This window comes from Paroedura picta, chromosome 6 (genome assembly GCF_049243985.1).
Source record: "Paroedura picta isolate Pp20150507F chromosome 6, Ppicta_v3.0, whole genome shotgun sequence".
Classification (NCBI taxonomy): domain Eukaryota; kingdom Metazoa; phylum Chordata; class Lepidosauria; order Squamata; family Gekkonidae; genus Paroedura; species Paroedura picta.
Window position 1 is genome coordinate 19,366,021 of NC_135374.1, and position 25,860 is coordinate 19,391,880.

The 25,860-nt window shown below is 44.7% G+C and overlaps 1 protein-coding gene across 1 annotated transcript in view; it reads left to right on the forward strand.

Annotated features, from left to right (window-relative positions):
• Positions 1-3,554: 3,554 nt before the first annotated feature.
• The window catches only part of CUL5 (cullin 5), a 38,195-nt gene continuing 15,889 nt past the window's right edge, over positions 3,555-25,860 (forward strand). Inside the window, exons 1-9 of the mRNA XM_077341589.1 lie at positions 3,555-3,977; positions 13,032-13,141; positions 14,987-15,086; positions 19,319-19,495; positions 20,439-20,580; positions 21,809-21,954; positions 22,039-22,119; positions 22,676-22,769; positions 25,036-25,166. Of these exons, the coding sequence (XP_077197704.1) occupies positions 3,954-3,977; positions 13,032-13,141; positions 14,987-15,086; positions 19,319-19,495; positions 20,439-20,580; positions 21,809-21,954; positions 22,039-22,119; positions 22,676-22,769; positions 25,036-25,166 (1,005 nt within the window). The 5' untranslated portion in view covers positions 3,555-3,953. The remainder of the gene's footprint in view (positions 3,978-13,031; positions 13,142-14,986; positions 15,087-19,318; positions 19,496-20,438; positions 20,581-21,808; positions 21,955-22,038; positions 22,120-22,675; positions 22,770-25,035; positions 25,167-25,860) is intronic.

Genomic DNA, 25,860 nt, shown 5'->3' on the forward strand with positions numbered 1-25,860 from the left:
TATAGTTGCTCTATTGGTACATATTTTGTCTGTTTCCATTTTTAATGGAAAGCCTTTTTGAAGATGAGTTGAATAAGCATCAACATGTGTACGAATCTGAAAAAGTACATACAGCAAAACATGATTTAGGATGAAGTATTTTTGTGTTTTGGTCATTTATATATTTCATATGACTAACTAAATATGAAATGGATTTAGGTCTTTCCCATAGTGTGAGTACAGCATTTCATTTGTATAACAAACATTATTCCAAATGGAAGCCATCCTTGGAAATACACTCAGAACTAGTTGCCAACCCATATTTTTCATATCCCTCTTGTCTGTGCATAGCCACGTTGCTAATTTACAGCACACTGACACCATGAGAGTCTTTTCCCTTCCAATGTACCAAAACATCCCTGCGTGATCACCTGGAGGTGATGCTTACTTGCCACTGGCAACCAGGTGAGTGTTTATCTCAGCCTTTTCCCACTTTTTGTCCATGCAGGAATCCCTGAAATATTTTTCAGGTTTCAAGGAACCCCGGAAGTAGTGACATGCCCCTTCAGGTAAATGGGCACAGAAGTAAGATTTATTTATTACATTTATTTATGTGGGAGCCAGCCAAGTAATCCATCATTTACTGTTTCTATTGTGTAGGGACTAGCAACAGGGGAAGTGAGCTCCATTGATGTCTAGTGATGTCAGCGGCCACCCAAACTTCTGAGAAAGGCCGCCTTACCACTTGTCCTGTGGTGGGTCAAATCCCTGTCCCTGGCCAAGACCTGGCCCAAATCAGGCCCCTGGGAACGCGGATTCTTTTGTGTTCCTTTTTGTGCCATGGTGTCAATAGCATCCAGGCTAGACCAGGCCCCTCCCCTGCCTATGGAGTCCCAGAAGGGACAAAAAATGTCCTATTGGGCCCTGCAGCAGTGTGAAGCTGAATGGGGCATTTTAGAAATTTCCATGTGAAATTAACTCCCCCGCAAACACCGCCACGAAACCTTCCTGCCCCAGTTGCCTCCGTGAGGAGGCAGAAATCTGGCCAGGGCAGGTCTGGCAGGGGAAATCTTGCCTTTTAAGCACCTAGGAAGCAGTGGGCCTAATTGCAAGGAAAGGCCGGAGGACCAATGTGGCTGCTGCCGTGTGGGAATTGATCCACGTAAGCTTCTGTGGCACTAGCAGAGATTCGAACCTGGGTCTTCCACATAGCTGCTATACCACACTGCCTGTCATGTAGGCTGTACATGTGTATGTGTGTATAAAGGTAAAGGTATCCCCTGTGCAAACACTGGGTCATGTCTGACCCTTGGGGTGACGCCCTCTAGCATTTTCATGGCAGACTCGATACGGGGTGGTTTGCCAGTGCCTTCCCCAGTCATTACCGTTTACCCCCCAGCAAGCTGGGTACTCATTTTACCGACCTCGGAAGGATGGAAGGCTGAGTCAACCTTGAGCCGGCTGCTGGGATTGAACTCCCAGCCCCATGGGCAGAGCTTTCAGACTGCATGTCTGCTGCCTTACCACTCTGTGCCACAAGAGGCTCTGTATATATGCATACATACGTGCATATTTTCCAGCATTTGTATAGTGTCACAAGATTCATTGTTATCCATGGAAATATTTCTTGGAGTTGGCAGGTTAGTACAGTGGGCTGTAACCTTTAATCCAGCTGCTAAACACCTAGCACACCACGTTATCATCAGATGTCCTCAAGCTAGAAGTGAAAAATTAAGAGATAAAACCAGCATTCCAGGGAGGACGTGATTGATATAGCACGTTCTGCTCATTCTAGTTGCTTAGTAGAATGGTCAAACAGTTCTGGTGACGCATTCTCTAAAAACGTAATGCTAAATATGCCTTGGGTACCAAATCTTTAAAATGAAATGTTGGCCTTCTAGGCTTCAGCAGAGCTGTGTCAGTAGATAATCTGTCATATAGCTCTGGTCATACACCACATAGAAAGAATCTGGTCCCCCAAATACTCCTGTTTGGTGCACCACCTGAGCACACATATATGTTCTCAGAGGGAAGTCGTTTCCTTTGAATTCAGTGAGATTTATTGTCAGGTAAGTGTACATAACACTGAAGTGGTATTATGCAAGCACTCCGATTTTGGCTGATGGGGAATGCTGAGGTCTGAATTAAGGGCCCCTTCTGAGGGCACCACACACCCCCTCCCCACATGCACCCACATTTAGAAAGGACCATTTGCTGTGTAAGTGGTTACTGTGAATTCCCTAAAATACATAGATGTGGGAGGTAGGGTAGTGAAGCTTGGCAGCCTAGAAGGTGTAGCTATTTCCTCGCTTTCAACAAAAAATGTAGATAATGGATGAGGCTTGTCATCTGAAATCTCAGGTTCTGTGTGCCCTGGGGTGCTGTTTTCCCACCTAGGTCTCTGTTTATTACATCTCACATCTTCCCTGTGGGATTGAGCAGTAATGCCTGCAACTGGTACAGGCCTGAAGAAGGATGCAATGTGGATGCAAGGATTCATGTGCCAAAATATACTGATGGGAGGAGTAGAAACAGAGATAATTTCAGATGCAGGCAGGATTGCTTTGGATTGGATCAGACAGTTGCTGAGGGAGGGAGACAGCCAGCGGTTGGCTCATGCAAAGACACAAGTGTTAGTGTGTGAGTGAGAAAATATGAAGAAAATTGGGGGGGGGGGGGTGGGAGTTAGGAAGAAAGTGAGGCTGGGTAAAGAGCCACTAGAGACAGTCATACATTTATTTTGTTTGAGCCACTGAGCAGAACAAAAATTCTGCCACCACCTGGAGGTTGGCAACCCTATTGCCAGCCAGGCCTACCTCTGCTTCTAGTAAAAACTGGCACGTGGTTACGGGGACATTAATTTCTAAGCTGCCATGGGGGACCCAGAGCTGTGTGCAGTCTGCTGAGGGTGAAATATTAATGTATGCCCTGCCGTTTTACTTGGCTCAGATTAAATTAAAGAGGACAAACCATAAGAATAGAGAAAAACATTCCTCATTATCTGTCAGCATCTAGTCAACGGACAGCGCTGGTACTATGGTGAGCTGGAGTCTTGTATAAATTATAAATGAATTTGCATCTATGGATGTAAATTAGCATGGGCAAATTTTGCACCCAGTTGTGAGTTCCCCTCTCTTAGTTCTTTCCTTTGTAGCTTTTGTCCTGTGCTTCGGTCACCCTAATTACATGGGAACATATTCAGATGAGTCCAAATCAAAACGAGCAGGAGAAAAAGTCTTGAGTTCTTCAAAACCAGGCGACAGAGAAAACGGCTGCTTGGGAGGGTGGCCTCCATAGATTATACTCCGCCGAGGTCTCTCCCCACCCCAAATCCCGCCCACTCCCGGCTCCACCCCCCAAACCTCCAGGTATTTCCCAACCCAGAGCTGGCAACCCCCAGGGCTTCCCAAAAGAATCCTGGGAAGCGTAGTTCGCTGACGGGGCTGATCCGAGGCCCCTCCCTTTCTACCGTCGCTCCTTCAAACTACAAATCCCAGACCGCACGAAAGAAGACCGCGTTCTTTGGCTCGCCGCGGCCGACCACTTCTGAGGGAAATCTCCCCGGCGTCGAAAGGCAAGGCGCGACTCGGCGGCCTCCGCTCGGCAGGGGGCGCGGTGGGCCAAGCCAGCGCCGCCGCTTCCCTTCGGCGGCGCATCCGGCTCCTGAGCGCCGCATCATGTGGGCTCGACCAGCCCCCCGCGCGGAGCCGGGCCGCCGCCGCCGCCGCCAGTGCCCGGACTCTCCGCCCGCCCGCCTGCCCGGTCCCGCCATGAGGCGCTGAAAGCGGCGGCAGCCGAGCGGGCCCAAGGCGCTCGAGCGAGCCTCGTCCCTGCGCGCCGCGTCCGGCCGCCCGTCCGTCCCGTGCGGGGACCATGTAAAGCGAGGGCGCCGGAGACCGGCAGACCCGACCCCACCGCCCGCCCGCCGCAAGGCCCCGCCGTGCCCGCCTGCCCGCCCGCACCCGGAGAGGAACATGGCGACGTCGAATCTGTTAAAGGTGAGCGAGGGAGGGGGGGACGGGCCAGGCGGAGGCGGCCTGAGGGACCCGCCGGACGGGGCGGGGGGGGGAGGGCATGTGGGGCGGAGGAGGGGACTGGCTGGCTGGCTGGGGGGCGGGCGCAGTGCGTGCCCTGGACAGGCTGCTGTGGGTCCGGGTTGGAAGAGGCGAGGCGGGCCTCTTCCGAAAAAAGGACCCCCCAACCCCTCAATTCTTCTGCTTTTCCTCTCTGTGTGTTTTCTGTGCGCTTCCTGTTTGCTGCAGCCCCCTTGTCCTCCCCAGGCGCCCAGGCCACGAAGAGGAAGGAGCCGTGGCGGGGGGAAGGAATCGTCGGGGCGGCCTCGGGCCGGTGGAACTGTGGTCTCTTCCCTCCCTCGCCTCCTCCGCAGAGGAGGCCGGTTGCCCCTGAAAGCCCGGCCACGTCCGCACCGTCGTGGGGATTGTGCTCTCGGCGGTTATTCGCAACTGGATTTTTCTAACGTGGGCGAGGAGGTCCAGTTGGGAATGACGGCTGTCCCACAGTGGGAATGCAATGCCCGGCCTGGGGTAGATGCAGTCGCCCCTGATGCTTTGGAAGATGCTCTGCGTGTAGCCTGCCAGGGTGGGGTGGGCAGGTGAGAAAGAATCTCAAAATACAGGAGATCGGAGAGGAGGACTTGAGAGCAGAGCGCTGGCCCAAGGAATCTTGGCTGTGCCTTTGTACCTCTGCGGGGCTGTTTGGTCCTCTCAGTCACTGGTGTTTTGAACCCCCTACTGTTTATGTGGCAGCGACTCTCCAAGGTCTCCGAATCTCAGAAGCAAGGTGTAGAAGAGTTCCACAGGGGGTTCCAAACTTTTCTTTAGTGAGAACTACTGCTGAGTAGCAAAATAAATATTTGGAGCTATTCTGCACCCCCCCCCCCCATGTGTTACCACATTTCATTCCGTCCTACAAACAGAATATCGACTAGGAAGAGCAATACAAATGGAGCTATGAGCTAATTGGGACAGGGAAAAATCCTGTAAAGTGAAAGTTTTTAAAACAAGCCCATAGCAGAGCATGTTAAAGGCTTCCCCAACCCGAGACTTTAGGGGCCACAGAAACCGCAGCAATGCAGCTTACATGCTACCTGTGATGGAACCCTAATAGAGGATGTAGTGGTACAGTACAAGGTTTAAAGGTCTGGAACTGGAGAAGCATTCAGATGACAGTGTTTTTTAGGAAATGATGATCAGAAATATTGTTTCCCGGATGCAAAGTGTGGCAATAAGAGATCAAGAACTGGCAAGGAAAGGTTATTGAAGGGCCGTAACTATTATTTTTTTCATTTATTTATTTTTATAGTCCACTTTTGTCACTGGTACCCAAGGCAGACTATAAGGAGTTTTTAAAAAACTCAGTTAATCAGCAGTAAGATTACAACATTTTGTAATATTGGGCAACCATTTAGTATATTACCAAATAATATTTGAATCTAACAGCAAAGATTCCTAGTAAGACAAAAGAGTGTAGCAGGTCTGAGAATGGGGGACGGGGAATACCAGAACAACTCCTGCAAATATGCTTCTTTAATGCAACAAGGCAATTGGTGTAAAGGAACAATTTTTTCAATTAAGAAGTCATCTCCTGGGCTGAGCCATTAGACTTCCGCTTTGTTCCTTCTACAAGAATGTCCTCCTGAACAGCTAGGAGGAGCTGCCTTCTCCAGGGGTAGATCAGGGGTAGATCAGTGTGTGCGAGAGGAACGGGTGTGTAGAAATGTATTCACAGAAGATAAAACTCGAAAAGTCCCCAGTTGACAAATTTGATGTTTGTGCATGGAAATGCAGGAACCGTTTTTCCAACCTGGTCCTATAATCCAATGCTAGTTTTGAAAAATCTCTAGGGCCAAAATGTAAAAGTATGAAATATTTTATCATCTTACAGAAACATTGTAACATAGCTGCATTTAATTCAGTATACTTGGGTATTAAGTACAGTGGTTTGGCAACTAGTTTTGCTTGCATTACCATCCTTTGGGTTTCCTTTGCTCCAAGTATTTTACCGTTGTGTTATATCAATGTAAATCAGATACACTTTTCATGTCTGGCCTTAACAGTGGAAATCGAAATGTCCAGAACATGCTCCTAAACAGAACAGTGTGTTTTTAGAAAATGTACAACAGCTAGATCTTTTTAAAAATCCTTTGCTGTGAGTACTCCTGTACCCATAAAAGGTATCAATCCCAGATACTGACATTTTACAATTTGTGTTAAGTTGCTTGTTAACTAACTCTTTTGGTTCTAACTATGTTGTGGTCCAGTGATATGCAGGTTGATGACAATGAACATTTTCCATCTCCATAAAACTTGATGTTTTAAAGCAGTTCAGTGTTCCCTTAATAGTAAATATGCTCTTGCCAAAGCTGACCTGTGCCTTTTCTTTGTGCCATGCAGTTGAATTGATTGAAGCATTCATAACATTTCAGTAAATAGGTGCCGTTAACTGAAGATCAAAGCATCTGGATCGAAATCAGATAGTTTAGTGATCCCTATAACCCCAAATGGGATTTCTTTTGTACTTTCCAGTTAGCTTGTTACCTTTTCCTCACTACATTATCTTTGTTTGAAAACTGGGGTGAGATTGACTTGGAGTAGTTAGGGAGGGAAAAGACAAAACTTTAGTTTTCAGTGTTCTGTATTGTTATACTCTGCATATTCCTCACCATTAATGACTTGTTCTGTAGGTGTTCCATTCAAAGCATGACTCTTGTAATTTTTTTGTCAATTGTTCTTTGATAGCATTGTGGCAATTTGCACTACGATTTCATTGAAAAGGGAGCTGCATGCAGGGAAAAATTGAGAAGTATATTTTCTCCTTGGTGTCTCTGCTGCTGTTCAGTTCTTTTAGGGCATAATAAAGAGTTGATTTTTTTTCTTGGCATGTTTTATGCAACCTCCAACATTTCTGTTTCTGCGACTTATCTTGAGGTCTCTTTGACCCCAGTGTGGAATAGTGGTTAAGAGCAGCAGCCTCTAATCTGGAGAACTGGGGTTGATTCTTCGGTCCTCCACATGCAGCCAGCTGACTGACCTTGGGTCAGTCACAGTTGTCTGAGAGCTCTCTCAATCTTACCCACCTCACAGGGGGAAGGAAGAGTAGCCAATCGTAAGCCACTTTGAAATGCCTTCAGATAGTAAAAAGTGAAGTAAAAAACCCCAACTCTTCTAGCCCATTCTGCACATATTGGATAATGCATTTTCAGTGTGCTTTTCCAGCTTGATTTTCCTGTGCAAAACAGGATAATCTGCTTCTGAAGTGCATGAAAAGTACGTTATCCAATGTGTGCAGAATGAGGTGAATTTGGGCACAGTTTCTAAAAATGTAAGTGAAGTTTTACTTTGTGAGGTTTTACTTCATGGTATCAGCTGTAGATGCTTGTAACCAATGTGGTAAATTGTATTCTTTGTGAAATCATAACTTGAAAACATTTCTGACCTTAAAAGCATATGTTGAGCAGGGCCTGTTCTGCACACAATAGATAGTATACTTTCAATGCACTTTAGAAGTAGATTTTCCTGTTCTGCATAGGAAAATCCAGCTGCCAAAGCACATTGAAAGTGCATTATCCTATGTGGTGCGGAATGGGCCCAGGTATCAAGCAGACTGAAATGGATCTGAAGCTTTAAAAAAATAATTAGCACAGTACAAATCATGAAGAGAAAATATGAGATTGGATTGTGAAAAGAAACATCAACTAAAGGAGCATATTGAGAAGTCCTATGTTGAGTTATTCCCATCGAAACCCATCAAAATTGGTGGGCTTGGGTTGGAGTAATTATAAATAGTATTGCTTACTAAGCGTGATCTGATGCAGGTGATTAACTATGTTGGCAAGACTCACTAACATGGTGAATAAGAAACCACCGGAAGATTATGACGAACAGTGGAGCGATTACCTGGACTTTCTTAAGAAAGACAGTAGTAAATGCTAGGCTAGGACTAATATGCAATGGGAACTGACTACATGTTTCTTGAGATAATATCAGACTATACTATGTAAGGTATATCTGTATAGATGATGTATAGACTAGGATATAATAACTACCTATCAGCTGGTCGCTTTCTTTTTTTCTTCTTTTTCTATCTTCTGTATTTTACATTTAATAATAATAAACAACAAAAAATTAAAAAAAAACTATGTTGGTTTGTAGCAATAGAACAAAGTGTGAGTCCAGTGGCACCTTTTGAGACCAACAAAGTTTAATTCTGGGTACAAGCTGGGTGATGAAGCATGCATGTGCTTGGAAGCTTGTACCCAGAATTAAACTTTTGTTGGTCTGAAAGGTGGACTGGACTCAAACTTTTGTTCTAAGCATGAACTGGTAACTAATGCATCCTCTGTAGTATCTTTATCTGGCCCCTGCTGACCTTCACAAACGTCACTCAAAATGTTTTGCTATCCATTGTATATTCCATATATATTTGATTGGTATCTCATGCACATTCATGGGAGGGAAAGGACCAGCTGATCCACCTCATAAGAGAATGTCTCAGGAACCTTATTTGTTCCTTGGTAAGCTCAGTGGTGCAGCAATGGAACACATGCACTGTGTGATGCCAGATTTTTAAAAGGCCTGATTGTGTGTGCAAGGCTTGCACATTTCTGGCTCTCAGGATAATGTTAGAGGCTGGAGCAGTCCGTGAGAATTGGCCATCCCTGCTCAAGAGCATTGCTATTTAGGAAAGGCAGTTGATAACAAAGTAGTTTGAAGGTTTGGGGCTGGAGGAGCTGATAACTAGAATAACTTGATTCCAGATCTGCTAGTGTCCCAATCATGGCCCTTGGAATAGAATTCCCCATGCATGCACACAAGGCATCCATGAGTTTCCTGTTCGGGACAGTGGGCAAAGGGGAAGAGGTATAGCCATAGTTGTGCTGCAGCTCAACGGCTGCCTGTTGAGAAACAGCATTCCAGGGGCTTACCAGAACTTGAGTGTCTGCCTTGATTTGTGTGTAGGCTTTTGATTCCTTGCCTGTCAGCTAGAACAAGGAAATAGTAAAGTGCACCCTTGGTATAAGCACTCAAAGTGTCTGGGATAATTCTAAATTAAATAATACCAAGCAACTTTGAAACAGAATGAGTTATAAAACTAGTTAAGTAGTATAGTAATGATGTTCCACAGGCAGCAAACACCCACAGGCCTAAATGGAACACACCGAATAAAACCTTTGGTTGTCTAAGAGCTATAGCCTGCATAGTTCATGTGCATCTTACACTGTTGCTTGCATCAGTATTATACAGTCAGTCCTGCTGCATTATTCATTTGGTTTTCACATGCTATATGATTGCCTTTTCCTTTTCTGTCTTATTCTCTCTGTAATCCACCTTGAGTCTCAGTGAGAAAGGCGGGCTTTAAATAAGCTACATAAGTGGAAATTGGAAACGTCCTTCTGAGTAAACATGGGTAGGATCATGTTACTACTTTCCTAACCTCTCATTGCTTGTCACTATCAGGGCATATGTTCCTCCACAGCCCACTGCGAATATGTTGTGCACTGTGTCTTCTGTGCATCTCCCAGACATGGTTGAGCAAGCTTAGGCTGATCACTCCTACCTGTCCAATGGGACTTACCAGAAATTGTTTCAGCCAACTGGATCTAGTAGCTGTGATTGACTAGCTTGATTTTGCTATTACTACTATATACCTCTTGTCACCCTGATAGCCAGATAACAGATACTTTCAAGCCACTTCTAGACATTTTTAAAGAATATTCTACTTTTATAAGTTCAGTTCTGTGGTTCGTGCCCTTTTCTTCCTGTTGTATCAGAGAAGACATTCCAGAGTTTACCAGCAAGTTACTCAGAACTGAGGAAAACATTGTATTCATAGAGTTGCTTTATGACTAACACTTATTCTTCCAGTGTTTTTAATTAAAGTCCCACTCTCTGCTTTTTTCCTAGCTGCCATGCAGCTGCATTAGGACCACAGCAGTCAAAGAGCCATTAATGGGCTGTACTGCATAGGATCAGATTTCATAAATGATACGAAGTGCGTGTATATAGCTAGATTCAAGAAGTCTTTGGGCTTGACACTCTTGTTACCTACCTGTGATCCCAGCTCCTAGAATACCATGTTACAGAAATGACGTGAAACTTAACAAGAAGTGTAGCATACACGAGTCAGTGTTTTAATTGACTGCTTCCTGAATACTATGAATGGCTCCTGAAGATAATCAAAGCACAACTGTATTGGGAACACAGCATGATATTTTCAGAATCCTTTAATTCAGGGATTCCCAATTGGGTCCGTGGACCCTGCAGGGGGTGTGGCCAGCTAACACACCCTCTTAGGGGCTCCTCTTAGTTTAAGAAATTATTTCAGGGGCTTCCCCATGGTTTTGTGATGCACCTGGAAGGGTTTCCCACGTGGGTAGGGGTTAATTGATTATATATATTTTTTAATTTGTTAAACATTTATTGAGTGACATGACCATCTGGTAATATTGACCTGTGTGCCCCTCCCCCAATGGCCAATGATGGGCCAGGAGTGAGTGAGAAGGAGAGGGTTTCTGGCTAGGTGTATACACATCTGTGCTTCCCAACCATATTCTGCCACTTCTGGGTTTTCTCAAAGCTGAAGAATGTTTGAAGGGTTTCTCAATGGTAGAAAAAGTTGAGAAAGCCTGATCTATGCTGACATGCCGTAGGAGATGGTCCCAGATCTACCAGTCAGCAGCTAAAATGAGAATATGAAGTTTTAAAATGGTAGCAGGGTCACGAGAAAATGATTTCTCAGAATTTCATGGAGATGATAAGGGGTATAAACGAAACCAGGTCGTATCTCTTTATTTCTTAAAATGCTCCATTCAAATAAGGAATTATGAGAGCTAGATTGAGCAAATCAGTGATGTGTAGAGGGTGCCGTTGGGCTCTGTTGTGGTTATACCTGTGTAAATGAATCAAGGTATAGCTGTGGAGAACCACAAGGTTATTATCAAGCAACGGGGATTGGTGAGAATCCTTAATTTGCATGGGTAAATGATTAGCATGATAAGTAGTCAGAGATCTCCTCATACACTTTTTTCTAGTTCTGAGTCACCTGTGAAGCCCTTGAGCCAATAGCTGTTGCCGAGATGAGCAGCTTTGGGCTGGTGTAAGCTTCTGGCAGCTGCTGTGTCCTTCCTCCCCCGGTTGATGCAATAATTCTGTTCGTTCCAGGAATTTATCTTTACGCTGCCACGTGCAACTCCGGTTGCTTTACCTGGAAAAGCTGCAAATTGTCCTTGAGGCCTTCGGCCTTGGCCAGCTTAGAGGAAGATGTAGCAGGGGTGGGAGTGGTGAGTCGTACTCTGAGGTTCTAAAACATTTCACATGAGTTGCACCAGGCCAGAATTGAGGTAGGAGGCTCACAGGAATTCTTCCTTATTGCCTCTTTGTGAAATGAAGCACTGACTCTGGATAGTTCCTTATGTTATTGAGAGATCCTGGATGGAAGGAGAAGCAGTGGTGGTCAGAAGCTTTACAGCCCGTTCTCTGTCAACAGCCCGCTCTTCAGTGACATGTTTGATGGGGTTTGTATTTCAAAGCATTCTTTAGGTTAGGGGTAGTCAAACTGCGGCCCTCCAGATGTCCATGGACTACAATTCCCAGGAGCCCCTGCCAGCATTCGCTGGCAGGGGCTCCTGGGAATTGTAGTCCATGAACATCTGGAGGGCCACAGTTTGACTACCCCTGCTTTAGGTTGTCTAAGTTTTGCATCTATATTTTTCATTGTTTAAGACTTTCACTAGTATAGCAACGTATTCCAGTATTGGTCAACTGGGATGTTTACCCTTTTCCACCATATATTTGAATCAAGGAATGCCTAGATTGGTGCAGATGTGCAGTTTTCATCTATGTGAGTTGCTCTTCGTGCAAACTGAAAGAATCAGAGGCAGGTCTGGGTCCAATACCTGCCTCAGTCTGCATATACAGCCCCAGTCATATCAGGCTGTGCCTTATCTCATAGCTACTGCCGAAAGGAAAATAAGTATGTGTGTTTCAGCTTCAACTGTTACTTAATTCTTAAAAGCAGGAGTATAAGAGAATGTAAATTGGTGCCTGTGCAGGCATATCTTAGAGACAAGTTTCTTCTGCCCCCACTGTGGCTTTTAGCAAAAGAAAACAGCCGTGTTAGGGCCAACGCAGAACTGCCTCGAGTCATTTTTAAATGTTTCCAGAACATCTTTTGTCAGTAGTCATTGGAGAGGGAACTTAGTGGCCCACATTAATTGCTCAGTGTGCATAATTCACCAGAGCTCTGGTTTATTGCTGCACATATCTGGAGAGGTTTGTACTTAATACTGGTTTCTGAGAATAATACGTACCATAATAAGTGGCCCACAGTGCTGGAGGTTGTAGTGTCTGGTTATGAGGGCTGTAATTGTGCTCAAAAAACAGCAGTGGGGGGTCCCATTCAGCCACCAGAAGGGCTGCGTTGGGACCTGCGTGGCCAAAGGCCATGTGAAACAGGGACTGTTAATAAGGTGTGGAGTTGGATGAGATTGAACAAAAAAGCAGGCCGGATCCAACCCAGACATAATAATTAAATGTCTCATTTGGCTCTTTTATAAACGTTCTACATTATTTGTGTCTTGGTAATGGCATAGTTTTCTTCCTAGTTAAATTCAGGTTCTGGCCCATTATTTAATAATAGCAATTTTCACTAGCTGCTACCAATTGAGCAATTTTTACTGGGGAATGGGGAACTTGACTTATTATTAAGGCCTTTGAAAGGGTTATTGATGCATCATTCTGGACCCCTCCAGCTGGGTAAAAGCCAGGACATGTGTTATGGTACATGCTAATGTATATTCTCCCCAAGACTGCAAATACTGTTCTGTGATCATGAACTTCACAAAGTATCCTTCAGTGAATTAATAGAAGGCAGCAGACATCCAACAGATCTGCTTGACTAAGGCTGCAATTCTTTTCACACTGGGAAGTAAAACCTTGTACAGGGTTTGGTATACTTGTTTTTAGAAAAGTGTGCGGTTTATATTTGACCTGCATTAAAATTATGCTTGTTTCTTTTTCTTTTTTTCTTGGAAGAATAAAGGTGCACTTCAGTTTGAAGACAAATGGGATTTCATGCGACCTATTGTTCTGAAGCTTTTACGCCAGGAATCTGTCACAAAGCAGCAGTGGTTTGATCTATTTTCGTAAGTAATTTTTGCAACTTGCAGTTCTTAAGTGCTGTAATAGAAACACAACTGTGGCATTTTGTTCTAGGAAAGATCCAGTTGGAAACATCTCAGTTACAGTAATAGAAGGTTTTTGTGTGTGTCTGTTTTGTGATTGCTAACATCCATCCTTGAAAATTTAAAAAGCGATTCAGCTTCAGGGATTTATTTGGACTTCCTGTGCGCTTTTTTTTTTAAGGGCCACAAGTGGATGAACTGTTTTCTCATTCAGATAACTTGAGTTAGATGGCAAAATCTTTTATACAGTGCTGACTGTTGCTGCCCCTTAGACCGTACACAAGCAGCAAAACATAACATGGTTTCAAGGGGTATTCTTTTTGATTCCCTAAGGGGAGAGGCTAAGAACATATAAGAACTGGGGGGAGGGGAGGGGAGAAGAGCTGAGTGAATGAAACACAAGACCTTCCCAACCCAAAGCGGCTTTGCTCTTAGAAAAGTTTGCAGTCTTCTCTGTGCTTGCTGATGCCTGTTTGGAGGGCAAGTTGCTTTGTGTTCCTCAGTATTCCACTCTAGTAAGTGTAATGAAAAGGGCATAAGAATATTGAGACGGGTGGGCGAGTTTGGAGTAAGTCTTTCTTGTTTTTTTTTTAATTTGCTTTTCCTTTCCCAAGGCAAAAGGAACCATCTAAATCCAGTTGTGCTGTAAAGTTTGCCCTAAAGGGATTCTGTTACAGTTTTGGTGCCAGGTTGGAAGTTGACAGGTGCCTAAAGCCAGATTTAGGAACCTGATCTGTGTAGTCCAGCCTTTTTGAATCTTTAGCCTGTGAAGGAGCCCCTGAACTAATTTTTCAGGCTTTGAGGAGCCCTGGAAGTGATGCTAGCTGGCCATGCCTCCCCACCACACTCCCTGGAAGTGGCATCTAGCCCATTGTTTCTTGTTCTAAATAAATAAAATGTAGCCATACATAAAATAAGCCATCACCTCCATAATTATTCTTGAAAACTTGTTCCATTTGGATGTGTTTTACAAGCAGGCTATTTATAAATCTCTGTCATATTTGTAGCAAGTTGGTGGGCAAACCAGCCATTGACAGGCGACGTCTGTTCTATGCTAATGGTGAGCAGCTCACTGAGGTCTTATGATCTAGTCCAGCCTTTCTCAACTTTTTGACCATTGAGAAACCGCTGAAACATTCCTCAAGCTCTTAGAAACCCTCTGAGAAACCCCAGATGTGGTGCCAGCATGCGGAATATGGTCGGGAAGCATAGCTGTGTACGTGTCCACCTGGGGCCCCTCCCCACCCCCTCCAGGCCCATCCTGGGAGAGGGGGGGGGCACAGGTTGACATGACCATATATGATATCACCTGATAAATGTTTTACAAATTTAAATGTGTATAAAAATTAATTAACTCCCACCTGTTTGGAAAACCCTTCCAGGGCCGTCAAGAAACCCTGGTTGAGAAAGCCTGATCTAGTCTGTTAGACCAGCTACAAATACTTCTGTACCTGGTGATACTAGGCATAGAATCATAGAGTTGGAAGAGGCCACACAGGCCATCTAAGCTAGGGCATGCTGCAGGTGAAAAATGCATCACAGGCTAGTATCATTGGTTTATTTAAATTTTCTTCAAATAGATTGATTTCCTCAGACTCTGATTTTATTCTGCTTCTTCAGATGTTGCCATTTTGAAGTGATTTATTGGAAATAACTATGTGGCTCTTCCCTCCTCCCCTCCATGGAATTTCATATGATACTTTATTTGGCAGATTGTTCAAGGTGCCCGTTTGTTTCCGGACCTTACTGGTGTTTAAAGGTTCCACATTTTAATTTTTGTACTGACCAAATGTCTGTGTTTTCTAGGGATGTGCATGCAGTTTGTTTATGGGATGATAAAGGCCCTGCGAAAATACACCAGGCTTTAAAAGAAGACATCCTTGATTTTATTAAACAAGCACAAGCAGTAAGTGTTAAGCAAATGCTTTTCTTCCTCTGCTGTATCAAGGTATAAATGGTTTCCTTTAGCAGTTGCTTTGCATAAATTCAGGTAGCTTAATGTGGCATATTAGACTGCATGAAATTTAAGACCTGGAACAGATGCTATGGATCATCTCCCTCAAGCACCTTACTTAATAGAGGCAGTCCTATCCAAGGGCTGTGTGGATTGTATTCTGGAAAGAGTTCAGGATTCTTGATATATCAAGTATACTAACAGGTTTTTTACTATTCTGCGTAGGCTTGATAAGCATAGTAAAGCATGTGCCTACTATGCTTGGGGAAGTAAGTGTCAATGAGTTCAGTAGAATTAATTCCTAGGTAAGTATGTGCAAGAACATAAACTCACCATGCAATCCTATGCAGAGTTACTCCAGTCTAAGCCTGTTGAAATGAATGAGTTTAGACTGGACTAACTCTTTTGAACTCTGGTGCTGGAGAAGACTCTTGCAAGTCCCTTGGACTGCAAGGCGAACAAACCGGTCAGTCCTAGAGGAGATCAGCCTGGTCTGCTCCTTAGAAAGCCAGATTCTGAAGATGAACTGAAATACTTTGGCCACCTCATGAGAAAGAAGGACTCCCTGGAGAAGAGCCTAATGCTGGGAACGATTGAGGGCAAAAGAAGAAGGGGACAACAGAGAATGAGGTGGCTGGATGGAGTCACTGAAGCAGTCGGTGCAAATTTAAATGGTCTTCGATTAATGATAAAGGACAGGAAGGCCTGGAGGATCATTGTCCATGGGGTCGCGATGGGTCGGACACGACTTCGCAACTAACAACAACAAATTCTCCCTGAGATTGGACTGTTAGCTGTTTACTGTAGGTGTCCTGAAAGGGAAATACCTTTTAAATCCCCCCTCCAAGTTCTTCTTCAAAGACTCCAGACATGTTTCCTATAGGAAAGTCCTGGTAAAGTCTGGCATTTCACTAGAAACGTGCAGATATCAAAGCTCCTAACATGCCTGTGGGGAACAGGCTCCTGCAGGAGACCCAGGAGCAGCATTGTGAGGAGGGATATTTGGGGCTGCTGTGGGAAGGGGAATTAGGAAACATCACATTGCACTCATATTCTAGATGGGATCCAGACCATAGTATGTAGATGAGTGAGCTTGCCAAATATGCCACTTTTTTTTTTACTTTAAAGTATTAATAGCAATACCCCCAAAGAGTACCCTGGTGTTAAAGTTTTCAGGCAGGATCGTCAAGAGACTCACAAAGATTTACAGTAAAGCATTGTAACACACAGGTTTCTGTACAGGCTTCTATACAGAATGTGTTTGCAGCCCAATTCCGAGTGTGTTTAGGGCTGACACAGATATAAGTGTGTCACATTTCATCCATGGGGGACTGGCCACCATATGCCAGCTACTGATCCCTGGGAAGAACTTCCTCCCAAAGTGCTGCAGGGCTCTGATTCTGGTCAGGATTGTGGGCTAACTGGAGGAGGGGCTGCTGCCTCTGTGCTGCATTTGCTGACCTGAAACAGTGCCAGGGAGGTGCTGTTTGCCCACAGATGTTTGCACATGCAGCTGCCCAAGGGGACAGATAACACTTTTGAAGATCCAGAGCCAGCTTGGTGTAGTGGTTTAAGAGCGGCATCTCTCAGAACTCTCTCAGCCCCACCTACCTCACAGGGTACCTGTTGTGGAGAGAGGAATGGGAAGGCGACTGTGAGCCACTTTGAGACTCCTTCGGGTAGAGAAAAGCAGCATATAAGAACCAACTCTTCTTCTTCAGTAATATCAAGGCTCTCTCAGCCTCACCTGCCTCACAGGGTGTCTGTTGTGGGGAGAGGAAAGGGAAGGCGACTGTAAGCCACTTTGAGACTCCTTCGGGTAGAGAAAAGTGGCATATAAGAACCAACTCTTCTTCTTCAGTAATATCAAGGCTCTCTCAGCCTCACCTGCCTCACAGGGTGTCTGTTGTGGGGAGAGGAAAGGGAAGGAGACTGTAAGCCACTTTGAGACTCCTTCGGGTAGAGAAAAGTGGCATATAAGAACCAACTCTTCTTTTTCAGTAATATCAGGGCTCTCTCAGCCTCACCTACCTCACAGGGTGTCTGTTGTGGGGAGAGGAAAGGGAAGGAGACTGTAAGCCACTTTGAGACTCCTTCGGGTAGAGAAAAGTGGCATATCAGAACCAGCTCTTCTTCTTCAGTAATATCAAGGCTCTCTCAGCCTCACCCACCTCACAGGGTGTCTGTTGTGGGGAGAGGAAAGGGAAGGAGACTGTAAGCCACTTTGAGACTCCTTCGGGTAGAGAAAAGTGGCATATAAGAACCAACTCTTCTTCAGTAATATCAGGGCTCTCTCAGCCTCACCCACCTCATAGGAATTCTGTTGTGGGAAGGAGAAGGGAAGGTGATTGTAAGCTGCTTTGAGACTCCTTCGGAGAGTGAAAAGCAGGCTATCAAAAAACCTTTTTCTTCTTCTGTTTGTTCCTTAGAGTTTGAAATACGAGGCAATAATGAGATCTACCTATAAAGTCACATCTAATTGTCCTTCCACAAGTGCACACTAAGTATTCAGCTCTTAATTCTTAAGCACTTACCCATCAAACGCATAAACGAGAAGTCAAAATGATAGTTGTTCTGCTGATTTATGTACTTCTCGGAAATCTGTAGCTCATTCTACTCAGAAACGGACTTGTAAGCTGCATTCAGCCAATGCAGAAAAAGAGCGTTTTGTTCTCTTCCTCTCTCTTCCTGAAAGTATCTATAAAGATTGCTTTGATTCTGAACTTTGCCTCGAGTTGCTGTTCCAGCACTATGCTTTCATTTATAAAATAAGAGGCAAGTGCATAATGATTTGTAGATATGCCAGTGACTGATCTGTAAGCCCAGTTTGTTTTTCCCTGCTGCCTGGAAAGGAAGCACCACTGTAACATGTTCTTAGGCCAAGATAAACACTTACAGTAAAAGGAAGTGGTTAGTGGGAATGTACACTGAAATGATGACGACTAAGAACAGAATACGGCCGTACAAATAATTGTGAGCACTTATTGGTACTGGACCAATTTGCTCAGAGGCTCATGAGAGGGGGGGGGGAGGGGGAGAGAGAGAGAGTGTGTCCTTGCATGATCCTAAGGACATCCCCAAACTCCCCCAGGTCTGTTATGTAATTAGAGAATTCCTATGTTTTTAACATAATTATTGTTTTGATGATGTTGTACCCGCCCTGAGCTCTATTGGAAGGGCGGGCTAGAAAAAAAATATATTTTTTAATAAACTGATCTGTCAGAAGCCAAGATAGGAAAAGGGGCAGGTGTGCTTCGCCCAGGGTGGGTTCTCATGCTTGGGAAGGGGCTTAAAAGAGGTGTCAACCTGGGGCTAGTCTGTAGCACAACTTGAAGCACTAGAAAGGTAATGCACACCTACTGCTGGAAGCGAGGTGTGTATCCATGCCCAAGTGGCCAGTCCCAGCAGGGTGGCAGATCTTATCCAGGTCACAGCAACCATAAGTGCAAGATGTGACGCGTGGCTTCTTGGCAATCGCCGCTTGGTTTCATTTTTGGAAAAGCACTTTTTGTCTTTGGCAGCTGTGAAGTTATGCTTGGAAAGTGTGAGTGGAGGATGCCAGGGGAAAGTAGTTGATGCCGGAGGGATTGCTGAGTAAGCGCTCCAGAGGGAAAGGGCTTCTGTGCTGCCCCTTCACCTGACTGTTTTGAATCTCTTGCGTTCAGTGGCTTCCTAATTTTCAGAGTTCATTCATAACGTCTTGATGCTTTCATAGAGTAGGCAGAGGGATCCCTCCTTTAATTCCAGGGTGAACGTCCAACAGTTTTAGTTCTGAAGGTTTCTCACAGAAACTGAGCAATGTTGCAGATTATGTCTGGCCCTAGTTGCCATAGCCTGGACAGCCCAAGCTAGCCTGATCTCATCGGATCTCAGAAGGCAAACAGGGTCGATCCTGGCTCGTATTTGGGTGGGAGGCCAGCCAGGAACCCCCAGGTCACTATGCAGAGGCAGGCAATGGCAAACCACCTCTGAATGTCTCTTGCCTTGACAACCCCACAGAGTTGCCATAAGTTGGCTGTGACTTGATGCCCCCCCCCAAAAAAAAGGAAGAAGAAGTTGCTTTAAAAAATTTCACACTTCCAAAGTTGAGTGGCAAGAGGCGTTATCTCTGAAACAGGAAAGCTGATTTGAAACGGGAAGACTTCAGACGTGTCTTTATATTTGGACCTGCCTCTTCCTTACAGAGAGTGCTGAGCCACCAAGATGACACCGCCTTACTGAAAGCCTATATTGTGGAGTGGCGGAAATTCTTCACGCAATGCGATATCTTGCCCAAGCCCTTTTGCCAGCTGGAGATCACTCTGATGGGCAAACAGGGCAGCAGTAAGAAGTCCAACGTAGAAGACAGTATCGTTCGGAAGGTAGGTGGTGTGTTGGATCAGCTATGGTATTTCCAAATGTATGGAGATAATTCATATTGAGTTCAACCAGCTCAGTATCGTCTGCCCTGACTGTCGGTGGTGCTCCAGCATCTTGGATAGATCATGGTCTTCCCCAGCCCTATGACCTGAGGTCTTTTAGCTAGAGTTGCTAGAGTTGTTAACTGCACAAGTTTTGCATGCAATCCCTGCAGCCCATCTCCCTGGCCTGTTGATACACTAAGGGTCATGCTATCCGCAGAGCTGCTGATTGACACAGTGGAATTGGATTCTCTTGCATCCCAAATGACACAGGCAATGTACATGCAGCATATCTATCTGGGTGCAGAGTATACAGGCACAACATACACAGAGGACAATGAAATCAGAATCCAGTAGCACTAAGACCAACAAAGATTTATTCAAGGTGTGAGCTTTCGAGTGCAAGCACTCTTCCTCAGACCATGAACTCAAAAGCTCATGCCCTGAATAAATCTTTGTTGGTCTTAAAGGTGCTACTGGACTCTGATTTTTATTGTGCTACTTTAGACCAACACAGCTACTCATTTGAATCTATACACAGAGGAGACAGGGATGTAGGAGCGAGCCTACTTTCATGAGTTAAGTTTAGACAGAATAACACTATTTGCTACTTTGTTAGCATATCTGGTCATAGGGGTGAAAATACACCTTCAGTGTAGGCCAAATAGGATTGTGTAAAAAAAAAAATCAGTTCCTATGAAAGATAGTGGTTATCTCAACACCATGCATCATTGGCCCTTGTGTGGATGGTCCATGCTGCTCTAAGAAGGAAGTCTACTGCAGTTCCGAAATTCACATTTGGTCGCCCAATCAAAAGCAAGAGCAATATCTCAATGTTTTGCCTTTTGAAAATCACGATGCAGCTTTTAAACTTTTCCCCTCCTCCCGCTTATTGTATTTGTAGCTCATGTTAGATACATGGAACGAGTCCATATTTTCAAATATAAAGACTCGCCTTCAGGACAGCGCCATGAAGCTGGTTCATGCTGAGCGGCTGGGGGAAGCATTTGACTCTCAACTGGTCATTGGTGTTAGAGAATCTTACGGTATGTCTTGTTTTGTGTGGCATAACTGCAGCCTCCCTTTTAATATGCAAACCCCTACAGGTTGCCTCTAGTTTGAAGGTACTTCGACACAATAGGATGGTAACTGTTCAGAACAGCTGGCCCAGTTTTAAATGGTGTTCGACAGCAATACATTTCCAAAGGAAGTTGTGGTTTTGACAGTGATAGGGGCAAGTTTAGAGCCTCTTGTGGCGCAGAGTGGTAAGGCAGCCGTCTGACAGCTTTGCCCATGAGGCTGGGAGTTCAATCCCAGCAGCCGGCTCAAGGTTGACTCAGCCTTCCATCCTTCCGAGGTCGGTAAAATGAGTACCCAGCTTGCTGGGGGGTAAACGGTAATGACTGGGGAAGGCACTGGCAAACCACCCCGTATTGAGTCTGCCAAGAAAACGCTAGAGGGCGTCACCCCAAGGGTCAGACATGACTCGGTGCTTGCACAGGGGATACCTTTACCTTTACCTTTAGGGGCAAGTTCAGTAAACTGTCCCACCTCCCCCAAACCAGTGGGAAAATTTGTAATCCTAAATTTGATTTAAACTCCTTGTAAATGATGGGATGTTCTTGAAATTGGTCCTTTCACTAGCTAGCTAAAAAGGGGTTGCATTATGTTGTTTAATATTTGTGAGTTAGATTCAAAGTGCTAGAAGCAGAGCTCTGCAGATGGACAAGACATTCCTGCCTTCCATCTCTTGACATAGCCCACTGAACTCCGTAGAATGCTCCTCACAGGGGCTCTTGGGGACAACATGGGGGGCAAAGGGAGAACAGGAGGAGGAGGAGGAGACACCAGGTGACAATACCTGCTGTTTTTTCTGGGTGATATTCCTTCCCTCCCTGGAAATAGTCCTTCAGGTCCAAACCCATGGCAGTAGCAAGCAGATGTCCTGAGATAAGTTTAGGCATGGGAGAACCCTTGGAATTACTCTGCTCAGAATCTTGAGACAAGAATCATATTACACCAGCTGACTTTAAAGAACTTCTGAACTCCCTCTTCCCCCCCCCCCCAGTACATTTATGTTAATTCAGAAATTTCTTGTTAGGCAAATTTCTAAGGACTGGTAACTGATTCTCTGCTCATTCATCTTTCAAGTCAATATAGAAGGCTAGACCATGTCTCTGTGCATGTGCCTGTATTGCTATGTTGATTGGAGATATGTTTCTTCTTTAAATGAAAAAAAGAACAAAATATCTAATTTTGCCTTTCTTTCTGTAGTTAATTTGTGTTCTAATCCTGAAGATAAGCTCCAGATTTATCGGGATAACTTTGAGAAAGCTTATCTGGATTCAACAGAGAGATTTTACAGGACTCAAGCCCCTTCGTATTTGCAGCAGAACGGTGTACAGAACTATATGAAATATGTAAGTGGAAAGGAGTTAACATGACGACTGCTGGTTTGGCTACTGGTAGGACTTTTCAGTGACGGTGGTTCTGTTTCCGCACAGGCAGATGCTAAATTAAAGGAAGAGGAAAAAAGAGCACTACGATACTTAGAAACCAGACGTGAATGTAACTCTGTAGAAGCAGTAAGTACACCTTGAATATTGACAAGGATTCTCATCTTAAAGATTCATTAATTGCAGCCCTTTTCCTACAGTAAGGAATGCTGTATCTTTGTATTGTGTCCAGCTATGTACATTAGAGCCTCTTGTGGCGCAGAGTGGTAAGGCAGCAGTCATGCAGTCTGAAAGATCTGCCCATGAGGCTGGGAGTTCAATCCCAGCAGCCGGCTCAAGGTTGACTCAGCCTTCCATCCTTCCGAGGTTGGTAAAATGAGTACCCAGCTTGCTGGGGGGTAAACGGTAATGACTGGGGAAGGCACTGGCAAACCACCCCGCATTGAGTCTGCCATGAAAACGCTAGAGGGCGTCACCCCAAGGGTCAGACATGACCCAGTGCTTGCACAGGGGATACTTTTACCTTATGTACATTAGGGCTGAGTGCAGTTGAAGTAGATCTAATGCCTGAGCAATTAAAAGCTGAAATACTGTGCATGAAAGTCTCCTATTCACAAAGATTGTGCATCGCAGGATCTACAACAGCACTATCTGAAGTGTACTAATAGTTTTTCCTGCTTTTCAGCTTATGGAGTGTTGTGTGAATGCTCTGGTGACATCTTTCAAAGAGACTATTCTAGCTGAATGCCAGGGCATGATCAAACGGAATGAAACAGAAAGTAAGTGGAACTTAAAATACTTTATTCCATTTAGATTTTGCACAGAGTAGAATACACTTGAAAATACACACTGCTGTTTGGTAACCGCAGCAGACTAGAAAGACTATGTGCTGTAAGCCAGGGGTAGTCAACCTGTGGTCCTCCAGATGTCCATGGACTACAATTCCCATGAGGCCTGCCAGCCCCTGGCAGGGGGTCATGGGAATTGTAGTCCATGGACATTTGGAGGACCACAGGTTGACTACCCCTGCTGTAAGTTACAGCTGAGCAGTTTTATTGCCTTACAAAAAAATTTGTATTCATTCAGTGGAACAGGTTGCCTAAATAGCTTTAATGGACTTGAAGTGATGCTGATCCAGTTACGTTTGGAAAAGTATGTCTCCACTCTTCTTTTGTGCATTTTTGCTTCGTTTTTTTTAATCAGTGCATGGTTTTTGCATCACTTAATCTATCATGAGGGAGTTTCAGAATCACATAGTTATTGTCACATTGAAACTGAGATACACAAGTATACTGTATGCCCTCCCCCCCCCCAATTCAGGATAGAGCATTGTGTATGGCCTCTTCGGGTTCCATCTGCCCCCCTCTTCCCCTCCTCCTTTTATGAGATTGCTAGTGGGGGGGGATGGATTGATTGTTGGAATTGTTTTTTTTCCCCACCGTATCTTATCTTGATTTGTGATTGGATTTCTCTGTTTATGTCCGGGGTTTTAAGGGGAGTTTTTTGGCGGATTTTATTCAGACTATTGTAACCTGCCACAAGCCACTTGCTAGGGGCAGGTAATAAATTGAAATAATAATAATAACAACAACAACAATAATAACAACAACAATAATAATAATACAGTTCTGCTCTGGGAATCCATGAACTTTTACATTTTGTTGGCAAATGTTTCTGTTGAAGATGAGGGATGTTCAGTTATGAGCTCAGTCTGGGACTTGGAAGGAGCCAGTAGGAAGAACCAAAACATTATCTGTCAGTGTTCTGCCTCACTATGTGGAAAAGTTACATAATTATTCCATAAGATTATAGGCGAGAAACTATTAACGATTTGAACAGTTGGCTGTTAAAGAGGTTTCCGGCTTTCAGAGTGGAAAGTTGTGGTCTTGAGCTTGGGAATTCAGAAGGCAATCTGACCTTAAAACTATGCCTGACTCCTTGTTCTGACAGCACTTGCTTGGATCTGGTCCAGTGCTGAATATAGCAAGATACCAAACCACGTGCAAGGATGACTATCATCTCTCAAGGGGAAATTGCTACTATAGAAACATGAATTACTGACCATGGGAAACTGTGGGAAAGTTCGGTGAAATGGACTTTGTACATAAATCCCAGTTTCTCTCCCATTGTTTTATCAACAATTAGCTTATATAATCTAATAAATAGACCAGTGGAGAAAGCTGGGGCATTATATTTTTGTCTTCTGCGGCACATACTGCTCTTTTTCCTCTGCGGCTTTCTCAATGAATGCTTGGTGAGGTAGTTAAGAGCAGTGGCCTCTAATCTGGAGAGCCACAATTGATTCCCCACTCCTCCACGGTTGCACTGTAGAAAATCACTGTTTGTAGAACCCCCCCCTCCCCAGCTTGCAGTATGCACATTTGTGTTGCACATAGAACATTACTGTGAAATAAATATGTACTTTATACAGAGAGTGTTTGCAATGTGACATTTTCTGCCAGATGATGTAGTGATGGTTGTGGGAATTAAACAGCTTTAAAAGGAGATGAGATCCATCGAGGATAAGTCTTTCAATGGCTACTAGCCATGGTGACTTGAGGGGAACCTCCGCATTCAGAGGCACTAAGCCTCTGAATCCCAAAGCCGGGATGCAACATTAGCTTCTATGCCAACGGTTCTGAACCGCTGTAACACTGCGACCCCAACTGCGGCGGTGGTAGCAGCGCACAAGCTCACAACGATCTGGAGGCAGCCAGTGCCATGGCTCCGCTGCCGCCGGCCGCAGCTAGCTGTAGCCGGCCACTGCTGCCGCCACCAACCTGTCCTGGCAGCCCTACGGAAGGGGCCGGGCAACCCCACTTGGTGCCGGGACCCCAAGGTTGAGAACCACTGTTCTATGCCCTCTTGTTAGCCATCCAGAAGAACTGGTTGGTCACTGTGTGAGACAGGATGCTGAATTAGATGGTCTGTTGGTCTGATCCAGCAGGGCTCTTCATATGTAAATGCTGCTGTTCATATAATCCCTCCAGACTGCTTGCACTGTACAGATTGATGTATTGTTTCTTGAACTTTTTGTATCTTCAGAGTTGCATTTAATGTTTTCATTGATGGATAAAGTTCCGAATGGAATAGAGCCTATGTTAAAAGACCTGGAAGAGCATATTGTCAGTGCCGGATTAGCAGATATGGTAGCAGCTGCCGAAACTATTACTACTGTAAGTGGGTGTTTTCTTGTCCTTTTCCCTACCCCTTTTTAGAGGCCAATATCCCAAAATCATCAAATGCTTTGCTAGGCCACTAATTGCTGTAATTAATAATATGTGAATGCAGACTTTTAAAAAAATCAACTTGTTACTAAACATAGAAAGAAAATACCGTGTTCCTTAAAATTAGTGTATTTAGAAATCTATTTCTGTAAAGACCAGCAATGACATGATTGAAACAATTAGGTCTCCTGAGAATCCAGATGTGGTATTATGTCATTTGAGAAGGCTAAAATTTAAGTCAGTTTCCTGGGTCTTGGGAAAGTAAGACTTGCCACTGTGCATGCATTAAACTAGGGGTAGCGAATGCTGGCAGGGGCTCATGGGAATTGTAGTCCATGGACATCTGGAGTGCCGCAGTTTGACTACCCCTGCGTTATAGTCTCCCTTCACCGGTATGCTGCCATGAGAGTTTTCTCACAATAATAGGAATTGCAATTGAAGTTGGTTACTCAGAAAGGAAGGGACTCAACCGTCTGAAGATCTTCTGCAGAATACGTTTCAGTGGGTACATTTCTCTAGTCAGTAAAGAGAGTGGATCAAGATGATAGCAGCCAGGCTATCCGGTTTGATTTGCTAATCACTGCAAAAGGGAGCTCCTCCACCAGGCATTTGCCTGAGACTGACCACAGGTCCCCCCTCAGAT